At 46.7% G+C, this 13,328-nt stretch overlaps 1 protein-coding gene across 5 annotated transcripts in view; it reads right to left on the bottom strand.

Moving 5' to 3' along the window:
- Window positions 1–318: 318 nt before the first annotated feature.
- NAV2 (neuron navigator 2) overlaps window positions 319–13,328 on the bottom strand; it is a 780,691-nt gene continuing 767,681 nt past the window's right edge. For 3 of the 5 annotated variants that reach the window (XM_058424471.1, XM_058424469.1, XM_058424470.1), the window contains 2 exons: window positions 7,132–7,335; window positions 332–3,780 (listed from right to left, as the gene is read on the bottom strand). In XM_058424471.1, the coding sequence (XP_058280454.1) occupies window positions 3,655–3,780; window positions 7,132–7,335 (330 nt within the window). In that variant the 3' untranslated portion in view covers window positions 332–3,654. Of the gene's footprint in view, window positions 3,781–7,131; window positions 7,336–13,328 lie in introns of all 5 variants that reach the window. The other 2 variants (XM_032166418.3, XM_032166417.2) reach the window with 1 other exon arrangement.

Below are 13,328 nucleotides of genomic sequence, written 5' to 3' on the forward strand. Positions count from 1 at the left end.
TCAATGTGTGGTCCAGGCACTAGAGCACTGGTATTGCCTAGGAGTTTGTCAGAAATTGAGGATCCAATAGATCCCTGGTGATTCATAAAGTCTGAGAGGATCTGAAATTCTACAGTTCTAACAAGCTCCACAGGAGTGGCAAAAAGACCTGAGACACTGAGAAGATGTGGGATATTGATGGCATACTAGCCAAGATGGGTTTGCAAAGGTTTTGGGTTTTCCCTGCATTTGCTGCATCCAGATAAGACTGACTTGCTCTTAGCATGAAATGAAACTCCTATGAGGACTTGCTCTAGCACAGACAAGCCAAACCACTAATCTGAATAAATAAGCATCAATTTTATTGAATCATGAATAATTTAAGACTGGTACAATCATCAGCTTTATTCTCTATGACATGGGGCATGATGTCCAGCAGATCATTGGCAAATCCAAAAACCTCATGACAAATGAAAATTAAATAGGTAGGAAGAGAGAGAGAGGAGGGGAGGAGGAAGGGGAGGGAGGATGGAAACATACCGTACACAAAATACTCAATTCCTAGTTTTCTCTTTAAAAATGGCTAGAAAAAATTCATCAAAATGCAGCACTTTAATCAATTATTTACAATTTCTATGTTACAATGAAAAAATGTACATCTTATAGAACATATTTCATAAACTGCTCCACTGGAAACAACTAGATCAAAACAGCAAACCTTCCATTTAATATCCACAAAGCTGGATTATTTTTCCTTTTTGAAGTAGACTCGCCATAATCAAATTTGAATACAGAGAATTTTGAAGTTTAAGCATCAAACAACGAAGTAAAAGTCCCCAAGATACAACAAAGATCTAGGCAAGTCTTGTTCCTGTCCCACTCCCACCCCACCCCTAATGAAACTTAAAAGGTATTCCCATTTCAATTATGGCCTGTATCATTCTTGGCAGTTTGGGAAGAGAACTTTTGGCTTCCATTGGTAACTCAACATAAATGTTGCATAGAATTTATATACTTCAAAATTGGCCTAACTGTAGAAAAGGCAAAATGGAAGCATTTCCGATAGAGCCCTAAATGAGTACAAAGTCACTTTGTAAAAGGTGAGTGACACTAAAGTAAAAACATGACCAAAATAAGAAATGTGCATATTAGACAACCCTGCTTCCCGAAACTTTAGGAAGGACATGGAGTTGTGAGTCACACAAGGGCTATGCTACTTGAAGTCAATGTTCACCAATCAGGCAGCACCAGGTACAGAAGTCTTAGTTCTGAACCTGGACCCAGTGGGAGGGAAGTCTGTGGGAAAGGGGAGAAGAGAATGACAAGAGAGGATGTCATGTTAAAAAAAGGTTTCAAACAATATTGGCAGGTGTCTACTCACAAGGTGATTGGAAAACTGCCCACGAGGAGAAGTCAACTTTACCTCCTCCCAAATTCACAGTACGCGAGTGTAGGGTCATTGCTGGGAGATAAATTGTCTGAGGAGGGCCACCCTTCAGGTTTACCAGAAATCTTAGGGTTTGGCCCCCCTGGTCACAGGCTAAATACATGGTTTGAAAGTTTTATTAAAAACAAAAACAGAACAAGACACACTCACACCCAGATGACTAATGAAGGCTAAGCAGAATAGTCTTGAGTTTGCTGAAATTAAAGCAGGGATAGTGTTGAAAAGTTTTCCTTTCACTAGTGGGACACATTCCCCTTTTCTTTTCAAAGAGGAAGAACATGGTGTCATCCAATGTGAAGTGAGCAGTTTCGGGTCAAACTCTTACGGTAAGAAACTAAAAAAAGATGCCAAGAGACAAACCTTCAGAAATAGAAATGCGAAAGATGGAATAAAAACCCTGATCATTAAAACAGAGACACCTTCACCGGTGTCCAATAAGGATTCTCTTTATAAAACAGAAACAAACAACTCAAAAATTTACCATAATTTGTAATGAAAATACCAGTATGTTGAAGACACAGCAGATTGGGTTTCTATTAGAGCAAGTATCAGCAAGGTCACGTAGACTTGTAGAAACTTTTGCCTTCTCCTGCACCAGACAGATCATTGTCCAGTTGGGTTGTCAGCTGGAGACTGATAAGAACCTAAAAAATGGATCTTTTTTTTTCTTTTTCCCATGGTCACGCATCCACACAAATGAGTCTTTTGGATGAGAAAAGTCACAGCAACTTGAGTTCTCCTAATGAATAGATGACTTTTTAGCCCTGTTTGTTTCAATGGGGAAAACAATGACGAAAAAACAAACCCCAGGCAGGCACGACACTTATGTAAAATGAACACAGTTAGTACAAAACCAGTAAGGCATCACTTTGGGAAGGTCAGCACCGAAGAGATCAGGCAAGGCTCGTCCAGACGGGGCTTCTGGGAGGGAGTGACCCTCACCCTTGTTGAGCTGCGTCATGTTGGTTCTGAGGAAAGTGCAAGTCTTTTGCAGGGTGACCGCGTCACCCCACCGGAAGCTGGGGCGGGGACGCTGGAGGTGTTAGTGTGTGTTCTAAACCCTCAAGGACGAGAAGGGAAGGCAAGGTCCATGGCTCACCCACATGTCGAGGACCAGGTCCTCATCCATTTTAAAGGACACAGATACCCCCAGCCCTAGCAGGAGGAGGCGAGTGTGTAGGACTGTGAGGATGGACAACTAAAAACCAAAACCGAGCAGGACCAAACCAAAACTCAACTCCTGCGGTTCTTACTTTCACCAAAGGATTGATTCTGACCAAGAGGGGAAGGGGGGGAAAAATCTTCAAAAATCAATGCATCAGAAAGGAAGAAACTCAACCTCATTTTCAAAAGGTAATCTGTTCTCCAAAATAGAACAAGTCTCACTATACACAGTGTTTGCAGAAAAAAAAAACCTGATTCATTCATATATCAGAAGGAAACAGACACATGCTGTTCTGCACTGACAGCCACATCCACTCGCTCACACTCTCACTCCGTCACTCACTCTCACGAATATTAATCAGAGGCTGATGGACCTGAATGGGGTGGTTTGATTGGAACAGGCAAAATACCTCTCGGGTAAGGAAAGCACCATTTAAAAAACATGAAAGCACGGTTTATTTTCTCCTAAGGTTTCCCTGTGTCGTAGCTCTGTAGTGCGTTGAACGTGACCAAAGCAAGCACCCTGGTTAGCACCAGTTCTCCCTGTGGCCGGCTGTGCGGGAGGGCGGGTGGCGTGGCTCCGAGACCCAGTCTGGAGGGTCTGTGTTGAGGGGAAGCCGTGCTTCTCTGTGTTTCCGACTTTGCTCCAGTCTCTTCTGTCTCTGGGAAGCTCATGGCAGGATGCTGTTTGGTTTCAGAGCTTCATGTGGGTTCTATTTTTGTTTTTTTCTCTCCCTCTGTCTCTCTCTTTTCATTTCAACGGCGATGATCCTTTCCCGAGAAGTATCTTCAGTGTCTTAGGGAGGTCACAGCAACAAGGCAAAACAATAATTAAAGTACAACAGAAGGTAGTGCAGTTCTCCCTGTGGAAGGAAGCGGTCCGCAGGCAGCTGGCCCGGGATGCCTGCACCCAGGTCGAGGCTGAAGGACGAGGGGTCTCGGTGTTCCCGCAGCGCTAAGGCTGTGGCTGGGGGCTGGCTCAGGAAGTCATCTTCAGGGTGATGTGGGGGATGCAGGTGGAATGCGGTGAGGAGAAGAGGAGGGCGCTGGGCTCCGAGTCCCTGTCACAGAGTGGACTCCAAAGAGGAGTCCAAGATGTCATCGTGATGGCTGTTGCTGTTGGAGTCGCTGTCGTAGCTCTGGGGGCTGGAGTAGTTGGCTGCCTCCTGCAGCCTCATCAGCATGTTCATCTAGGGGAAGAGTGGAGAAGCATGAGCTGCTTTCTGTCTAGTTGGCCGCCCACCCTGGACTCCTAGAAGGTCACGCCACCTCTTCCAGACTCACCTGGGGTAACAGCCCACAGTGGAGGCGGTGGACAAGAACATGGACTTTGGGCCAGGCTTCTAGGGTTCAAATCCCAGCTTCGCCAATTACTAGCTGCATGACTTTGAGCACGTTACTTAACCTCTTTATACTTGTTTCTTTACTGGTCAAATGTGAATAATAATAGTACCTGCCCTATAATGTTATGGGTGGATTGAGTTAATACACGTAGAGCACTGAAAACAAAATGATGCTCTGTATACATATTATATTTATTTTTTATTTAGGAGGGGCACACCTTTCAGGCATAGCCCTCGGCCTGGATGAAGGTGTGGCTGAGCATCCCTGCTCCTGGAACTTGGCATCAGCATCACCGACATCGGAAGCACACGGACCCCCTCCCACTTCGACAAGCATCAAACCCATCTCTTCTCCTTGCTCTGGCCAGGTCAGACTGGAGCCAACTGTGCTGCAGCTCCTATGGAAGCCTTCGCAGGGAGGTGAGGGGGAGCACCAGTTACAAGCAAAGCCTCCGGGTGCAAAGAGCCTTCGCTTATGATTCAGGAATCTCTGGGCAAGTTACCTAAGTATCTGAGCCAGCAGTTCGTCATCTGTGGAATGGGGAGGATGGCAACACTTCTCATAGGGTTGAAGTAGGGAATAAAATGATATAATGTGTATTAAACCCTTAGAAGAGGGGCTGGCCTGGCATATAGTAAGTGCTTAATAAATGTCATCTGTTGTCATCATCATCTAACTTAAAAGAGTTTAGCGACAGTGTTCTTGAATCTGCCCTTGTTTACGTTCTACGGATCACTTGTTTGGGAGTGGGGAAAGGGAATAAAAACTACTTTTATTTATAACTGTAAATTGTGTGTATGTATTTTATATTTTATATAGCAAGTAAGTCAGGAATATGGGGCCTCTCTGAGCTAAGGTCAAGATGTGGTGCAGCTGGGCGTACAATCCAGTTGCCCCTCAGGACGCTTTGCAGAGTCTACCCAGATGTGCCAGGCTGCAGAAGCACCATCATCTGGTGTCTGTCTGCACAGCCATAACTAGGGAAGAGGCAGAGCTGAAGCATAATGGACAATCCTTGGCAACTGAGATTACTTATTCACTCATTAAACACTCCCAGTATGTCCACAGTATATGGTTCTGGAACAAAAGCAAGTAAATCCTGTTTTCATGAAAGTCTCAGTCTCATGAGTGAGAAGGATTAATACATAAGAGAGCTATTATAATAGAGACACATGGCCCTGGGCAGAAAGAGCAGAACTGAGGAGAAATACCAAATATCTAACTTGGTAATAGAAGTGGCTGGACCGGCACAGCTCACTTCTGGGGGCCTGGGGTTGGAAGGAGAATTCTGTTTCCGCATTTCCAAGAATCCTGGGTCTTACCTACACACCTTCTGTGTCCAACCAGTGATACAAATGTTACTGGCTCAGAAAAGATTGTTTAGGGATGGGCTGGCCATTCTTTCCTCTAAATATACTAAATTCTATTTTCTATGTAAGTTAAGACCTCATGAGTTTGCCCCCGCAAAAAATACCTCCGTGACCTTGGCTTTCAGCAATGGTTAACGTTGCAAATGGCTGTTTAAAGTATGCTTCTTTCCTTTGTAAGACTACTGTTATAAATATTGCAAACTAGGTTGCACATGGCAACACAAATAATAAATCCTTAAAAAATACAGTCCCATTACAATCTTCAACAGGACCACAGCTATATCCCACCAAATAGTAGAATGGCAGACAACCTGAATCGCCTATGAATATTATTATTTTTTTTAATCTAGGGACTTAATTACCTGCTAGGAATAGAACAGTAAATCAGTTGTCTTTTAATCCTGTTACATCTCTTATAATATTTTCTTTCATTAGGTAATGTAAATAATATTCTATGTTATGTTTTCTTTTTGCTATGTCTGCCAAGAAAGCTTGGGGCTAAATTTAGGGCATGATAATAGTCCCTTAACCATGGGAGGTTTTGGTATATTTGCTTCCTCTTTATTTTATTGGTTTTGATTTGTTAGGTCTAATTTAGCAGTATGACTCTGTGTGGGTCTTGGTAGAGTACTACAGTCGATTAGAAATACTACTGTTATTGGCCCGGGTGTTTCTTTTGTTTGTTTGTTTGAGACAAGGTTTGGTTCTATCAACCAGGCTGGAGTAGTGGCACAATCTTGGCTCACTTCAAACTCTGCCTCCCAGGCTCAAGCCCTCCTCCCATCTCAGCCTCCTGGGTGGGACTATAGGCATGTGCCACCATGCCTGGTTAATTTTTGTATTTTTTGTAGAGAAGCGATTTTGTTACGTTGCCCAGGCTGTTTTCCAGCTCATGAGCTCAGGCAATCCACCCACCTCAGCCATCAAAAGTGCTGGGACTACGGGCATGAGCCACCACACCCAGCCCGGGTGCTTCTTTTTTTTTTTTTTTTGAGATGGAGTCTTGCTCTGTCGCCCAGGCTGTAGTGCAGTGGCACGATCTCGGCTCACTGCAAGCTCCACCTCCCGGGTTCACGCCATTCTCCTGCCTCAGCCTCCCGAGTAGCTGGGACTACAGGTGTCCGCCACCACGCCCAGCTAATTTTTTTGTATTTTTAGTAGAGACAGTGTTTCACCATGTTAGCCAGGATGGTCTCGAACTCCTGGTCTCGATCCACCCACCTTGGCCTCCCAAAGTGCTGGGATTACAGGTGTGAGCCACCTCAGCCTGGGTGCTTCTTAAAGGGCCTTTATTGTTTTAGCAACAGCCGAATAAATAAGAAGCTTAAACACTGTTAAAGACTTAGCTCATCTCAATGGCCATGGGACTCATATTCAGTCACCCTCCCCTCTGTGAGTCCCTCCTGCCCTCAAATCTCTCCCTGTTTACCCTATCATTTGCCTTGGGCTTCTGGTCCTTAGCAATCTCTTCCTCTGCTCTGTTTGGTAGGAGAGATCAAAGTAATAGGATAGTAGGTAACAGAGGTGGCATCCCAAATCAGAGGGCAAAGAGTTGTACAGAGACAGTAGGTATAAGAACAATTAAGGGGAAAAATTAATTCTTAGTCTTTTATCTAGTACCAGAAAAAAGTTTCAGAGGAAAAGTTTTTAGCAAAAAACTGAAACCATGGAAGAAAATATTGGCAAAAATGGCCCAGTCATTTGGGTCCAGTCTTCCAAAGCAAGGCTGGATTTAGTCACCTTTGTATTTCCAGAGGCCCTGCATCATACCCAACACACAGTAAGTGCTCAACGAATGCTGAGCTGCTCTGGTGGCTGAGGACTCACCAGCGGGTCACCTTCAGCATCACTGGGGGGCATCTGCTTGCTTGTCGATCCCTCCCGAGGCACGGAGTAGCCGTCGAAGCCGACATCCTCAGGCCGTAACTGCAGCAGGGGAGGCCACTCGTGCTGTTGTGGGCTGGCTGCCCATGGATATGTGTCCATTACCCACTTGGCAGGATCCTCCCAGGGGGCGCGCCTTCCATAGAGCTGAAAACAGGCAAAGAAGGAACAGTCTGGAAGTGGCCCAGATCTCTCTTGTAGCCCCAGTTTTGTAGCTTTCTGAAAAGCTCCCCAAATCCGGCATCATGCCTTCCCTGATGGAGTAATTCCACTTCTATTCCATGCTCAGGAAGTCATCCAAGATGCAGACAGTTCGAGGTGCTAAGGCTGAAGGCAGCATGACCCAGTGGTCTAGAATACAGGCTTTGGAGTCAGGCTGATCTAGGTTCATGTCTCAGCTCTGCCACTGACTCACCGTGTGACCCTAAACTCTGAGCCTTGATAATCCAATTTGAAAAACTGGCTATGGGGGAAAAACGATGACCTGATTTGAAGCATTTGCCGACATCCATGGTACAATCCCACCATGACTGATTTCAAACCACTGACATGATGTCACTGGATGTGGAGTTGGAAAAAGGTGCTATCAGGTTTCAAGAGCCAGCTCCAGTATTCCATTCGGTGCATCTACCCAAGAATACTGCCTACATACCTTGGGTGCTGGGCACCAACACTGCAGGCAGAGGTCACAATGGCCCTGGCTCAATATTTACTTTGATTTTGTATTGAGACAAGGTTTTGCAATGTTGCTCAGGCTGGAGTACAGTGGCATGATCACGCTCCCTGTGGCCTCAATCTCCCAGGCTCAAGTGATGCTCCTGCCTCAGCCTCCCAAATAGCTGAGACTACTTGTTTGCCACCACATCTGGCTAATTTTTAAAACATTTTTTTTTTAGAGATGGGATCTCTCTATGTTGCCCAGGCTGGCCTCGAACTTCTGGGCTCAAACAATCCTCGTGCCTTGGTCTCCCAAAGGTCTGGGATTATAGGTGTGAGCCACTGTGCTGGGCTGGTCCCGGCTCAATAAAACTCCATTTCTTGAAATGGGTCTGACTCTCACAGCCCCTATATAGAAGTGCTGCTCCTTATCAAAACAGCAAATTGCTAACAGAGGTTGCACATAGGCAGTGAAATTATGAGGGCTTCTCTCTTGTCGTGTATTTCTCAAAATTCCATAATAGTTAATTGGCTCTTAAAACAGTAAACTATATTATCACTTAATTTTATAGTAAGATCAACACCACGCCTCCAAGCTCCTTTTCTTAAGCCTCAATTATCTAATGGTAAAATGATTTTAGTGACCATTAGTAGCAATTTCAAGAAATACATACATTCTCTGAAGAACAGAAACCCAGACTGGACCCCTTCCCAACATGAGGCTCTGTATATTACACAGCTAGGTATAGGCTTTATATTTTTCTCCTTTAACACCACCACATCTTCCAGCTGACTTTGTGCCAGGTACTGTGAGAAACGCTTTACGAATATCTTGCTTAACCACCGTGCAACTCCAAGAGGAAGTACTACTACCTGTGATTTACAGATGAGGAAATAGGCCGAGGGAGGAGAGAAGCCAGAATTGGAAACTAGGTTCAATTCCACGGCCCACTAGTTTGGCCCACTTGGTCCATGTGGCAGGACATGCTCACAGCCAGGGCAGTGTCACCTGTAGTTCTGCAGAGAGAACTCTGCAGGGGGTCTTGGGGCACAGAGACTAAAGAGTCCTGTGGGCCACCACGGCTGCAGTGTGTCTCTAGGGTGGCCACGGCTGTCTGTCTGTCTGTCTGCTCCCCCTGCCTTCCCGGGAATCCTGCCGTGGAGAGGGTACAGAGAGCAAGGTGCTGACGACAGTGCGAAGCTGAGCTCTGAAGAAACAAAACCACGTCTTTCCAACGGGAAGGAGCTGGGGCCACCTAGCCCCACCCCCTCATTTACCAAATGGGCCAATCAAGGCCTAAAGAGCAGAGCCCGCTGAGAAAGACTGCCAGGTAGAGCCCGATTTGAACCTAGAACCTCAGCTTCCTTTGCCAGGCCTTTTTTCCTCTCCACTCCTCCTGACTGACACCACCTTGAACAACTGAGTCATGTGAGCCACGTGACTCAGCTAGACCCGGAGCAGGGAGACGCGGAGCAGGCTGTTGGCCCGATATCAGTGTGTCAGCCTGCTGGGCTCACTGTCCCTGCCAGCGGTGCCCATGCTCCCATGACTGCCTGTGCCATCTGGGACCTCTAGGTATGATTTCTGTCAGGGAAACTGCCCACCCTGCCCCTTCTCAGATGGGCCCATCTCTCTGTATTCGTGGCTAAAATCCCCTCTGCTTAAGTCATGCAGCCTCCTATGACTCATTGCCTTCCCAGACACCAGCACTCCTCCCGTCCTGCGCTCTGGCCCAGTCTGTCGCTAAGTCTTCCTTAACCTGGGGCAGGAGTGAGTCTCAGGCCTAGGAGCTCAGTCTGGCATTTGAAAGCCAATTATTGCGTGAGCAGGAAGGAATTGCGTGAGGGGCGTAAGTTTGTGTGTATGTGGGCATGTGTCTCAGGGCAGAAGAGAATGCAAAAGTGGGATATTTGGAGCAGAAGAAGGCTGCTCTACATTAGAACCATTTGTGCAATTTTGAGAAGTTTCTCCCTCTGAGGTCTTTCCCTGTGGAAATTGGGCTGCATTTCCCAAGCCAGACCTCACATGAGGCTGAACCAAACCCTCACAGCTACTGCTTCTGTGACAGCTACTGCTTCTGTCTCCACCCTACAGCCTGGATGAGGACGTGCTCAGGGCTGCAGAATCACAGAGGCTGGAACTCCTGGAGCTGAACGTGTCCTCAGAGATTCTCTGGCCTCGTGGCTTTCAAACATTTGCTCTTCATCTCTGGTCCTCAACTGAGTAGACTGGGGAACTTTCGGGCTTCATAGAAACCAGCCTGAAAAAACACTCTTCTAGTCCAAACTTGTCAATTTATAGATGGGGAACCCAAGGCCAAGAGACGGGAGACCTGTCTGGGGTCTCAGAGGAGGCTGGATAATCTGATAAACGGCCTCACACTCACTCTGCACTGTTCCTGTTCCCTGCAGGCACCAGGTCTGCCCTGGGCACAGAGAAAGGTCTTTTGAATTACACTGTAGACTTCAGACACCTTGGCAAGTGTTTCCAATGACAGCTCCAAAGGGAAGCAGGGCTGAGGACTGAGTCATAAGACAAATGTACATTAGGTACATGCTAACATCATCTGCAAGAACAGAAAATATTTTTATAAGCCTCCTCACTTGTCACTGGACATGTTCAAGTCTGGGTGATGAATGGCTGGGTAAGTACTGTGGCAAGCAAAGGAAACATCATAAAGCTCCTCAGCTCCACTGCAGGCCCCGAGGGCAGCAGCAGAGACAGCTGGACAGACAGACGCAGAGGGGAGGACATTCACTTTCCCTAAGGCAGGGGAAGGAACCTGGCATCCCCACTGGGTCAGGAAAAATGGGAGCAGGACAACAGGGAGCTGAGACATTGCAAACTAAAACCTGGGCCACTGTGAGCCTTCTGACTGTGGGATTCAGGGGGCTCCTCGGAGCGTGTGCACATCACAGAAGGATGCATCGGCTGCACATTCAGGAAGGTCCTCCAAGCGGTTCCACAAGTGCATGTGCACATACACGCCCTTGCAGTGCTACCTTATGCTCACTAGAGGGCGATATCGTGTTTCCTCCTGGCATGGGTGTACCTGTGGGAAGCGCTGCCCGGAAGCCATCCTCATCCCCTGATGACAGCAGTTCTCCTTACATTCCCACCAAATCCATACTACCATAGGCAGCCCTGCATCCCAGCTCCTGGTGCACGGCAGCCCTGTCAGAACCCATTCTAGGGACTCCAGCTGTTCTCAGCCTAGAACCTCACTCTGAACTGCAATGTGCTCACTTCATGGCCACTTCCCCGGGTTAGGTGAGGGGCAGGTGACCCTAGAGTAGGTGTGGACTCAAAGTAACACAAAGGAGAGTAGGGAATTTTAATTTTTTAAAAATAAAGGAATCCTTTTGTCAAATGAAATCATAGGGAGAACTCCACTCCATAAAATTCAGTATTTGGTTCCCCAAGCCACCTGAGGCTTCTCAGGGGAGTGATGGGTGTCCTCAGGATAGCCTGAAAATAACGGAAGTAGCCAAGGGGCCAGCTAGTCCTGGGCACCAATGCTCACTCCACCATACCCTGCTGAGTGGACTTGGTAAGGGGCAAGAATGTCCGTGAGCCTCAGTTTCCTCATCTATAAGAGACTCACTGGGCTGTCAGAACTAAATGAGATCATGCATGTCAGGCCCCTAATGGTGCCAGGCAAGTAGCAGGCCCTCAAAAAACATCACCAAATGTTCCTTCAAAACCAGAGGCATGAAGAACACAGCAAGCTTCCCCATGAATCCGCAGAGTCTATACGGTCTCCTGGGCTGATCAGGATGGCGAGGTCACAAGTTTGGGGCATAGTGACTCACTTTTGAGCCACTTAGTAGGATGCAAATTCTGGCTGCCTCCCTTTGCAGCTCCACACTCTTGAAAGACTAACCTTCAAATGACCTCCAAGCACAAAGCAGTGATGACTTTTCCTGCCTCACACTGAACTAGTGAGTCTTGAGATTGGAGCATGTCTCTGCTCCCTGCCCCAGATGGCTGAGGCCTCACTTTCCCATGGTGGGAAGGACACCTAATGATCCTCTATGATCAGCTCCATCAGCAACCTCTCCTAGGTGGGAAGGGGAGTTCCTTTCCAGCCATGACCAGAAAGCCTTCCTTTAGATTCAGGTCCAAAGGAGCAGGGCCTTGGCACCGCCAACCACTGTTAACCAGTGAGGGGCTTGCTCAAGTGCAGCTCAAGGCTGGAGCACAGATAGGCTCCCTGCTTCCCAGTTAATGCCTTCCAGGGCAGGGGAGGCCTTTATTCAGCAGAGCCCGTGAGTTCTTCCTCGTGACTCTGAGGTTCGCTCCCCTTCGTATACCAGAAGACCACATTTAGAGCAAAGATGAAGCAACTGGGAGAAGGTGAGGTGGAATCAGGGGCAAACAGTCCACCTCATCTGCCTGCAATTCTCTTTGCTTTTCTTAAGCAGCTTGGGTTTCCCAGAGGTGCTGGGCATATCACACTCCCTGGAAGCCACCAATGAGAACAGAGAGTCTTCTGAAATGAGACAGACTGCAAGAATCCAGCAGGTAGGAGATGCTTCTACTGGTCCCAAAATAGGAATGACTGGGTGGTTGTTTGGGTCTGTGGTATTAACAAAACCATTTGATTAAGGACTAAATTATGGTCAATTTATCCAGGTCAGTGACTTTACCTACCTAGGGAGGTTCCACTGCAAAGATCTAAAATAATTCATACCTTCTTGTATGAAAGCAACAGTTGATAGAGTTCTGCTAACCAATGATTTTAGGCTGGCCAAAAGTTGCCTAATTTCTTGCTTTTTTCCTGCTTTCACAATACACTTTATTAAATATGCTGACTTGAATTTGCAACGCGTATGCTCCAGTTTAATGAAATGCATCACAAGAGGCAAAATATTTTCCTTTTCAATCTCCCTTTGTCCTGAATGCCTCTGAAGACCAGCATTGCTGCTATAAATCATAGACAGAAAATAGTTGAATACTCCTCAGTTCAGCCCAATATACAGAAATGACAAACACTGACTACAGCCATTAACTTGCATTTGTCACACACGTGCCTGTGAGTGCACACCAGTCCCTGCACCCTCCACAGGCCTACGATAGCATCTTGTGTCTCCCACTGTCCAGTGCCAAGGAAACAAAGAAGCTCTTGGAAACCTGGCTACCAAACTGGTTTCTGGATTATTCAGCCACATGTGATGTCTGCTAATTATTCACTGTGAGTTTAAAAGCCCTACAGAACTTCTTAGGCTGCCTCCAGGCTCAACAATAAAACTATCCCAAGTTCCAAATTAATGGTAAGCTTCCAGTTAAACCCTGGGTTAAGTGAGAAGTAAAGAATTTTTGCTTTCCGGGCCGGGCATAGTGGCTCATGCCTGTAATCCCAGTACTTTGGGAGGTCAAGGTGGGTGAATCGCTTGAGGCCAGAAGTTCAAGACCAGCCTGGCCAACATGGTGAAACCCCATCTCTACTAAAATACAAAAAAAAAAAAAAAAAAAAAAAAAA

Source organism: Hylobates moloch, unplaced genomic scaffold (assembly GCF_009828535.3).
Source record: "Hylobates moloch isolate HMO894 unplaced genomic scaffold, HMol_V3 SCAFFOLD_11, whole genome shotgun sequence".
Classification (NCBI taxonomy): domain Eukaryota; kingdom Metazoa; phylum Chordata; class Mammalia; order Primates; family Hylobatidae; genus Hylobates; species Hylobates moloch.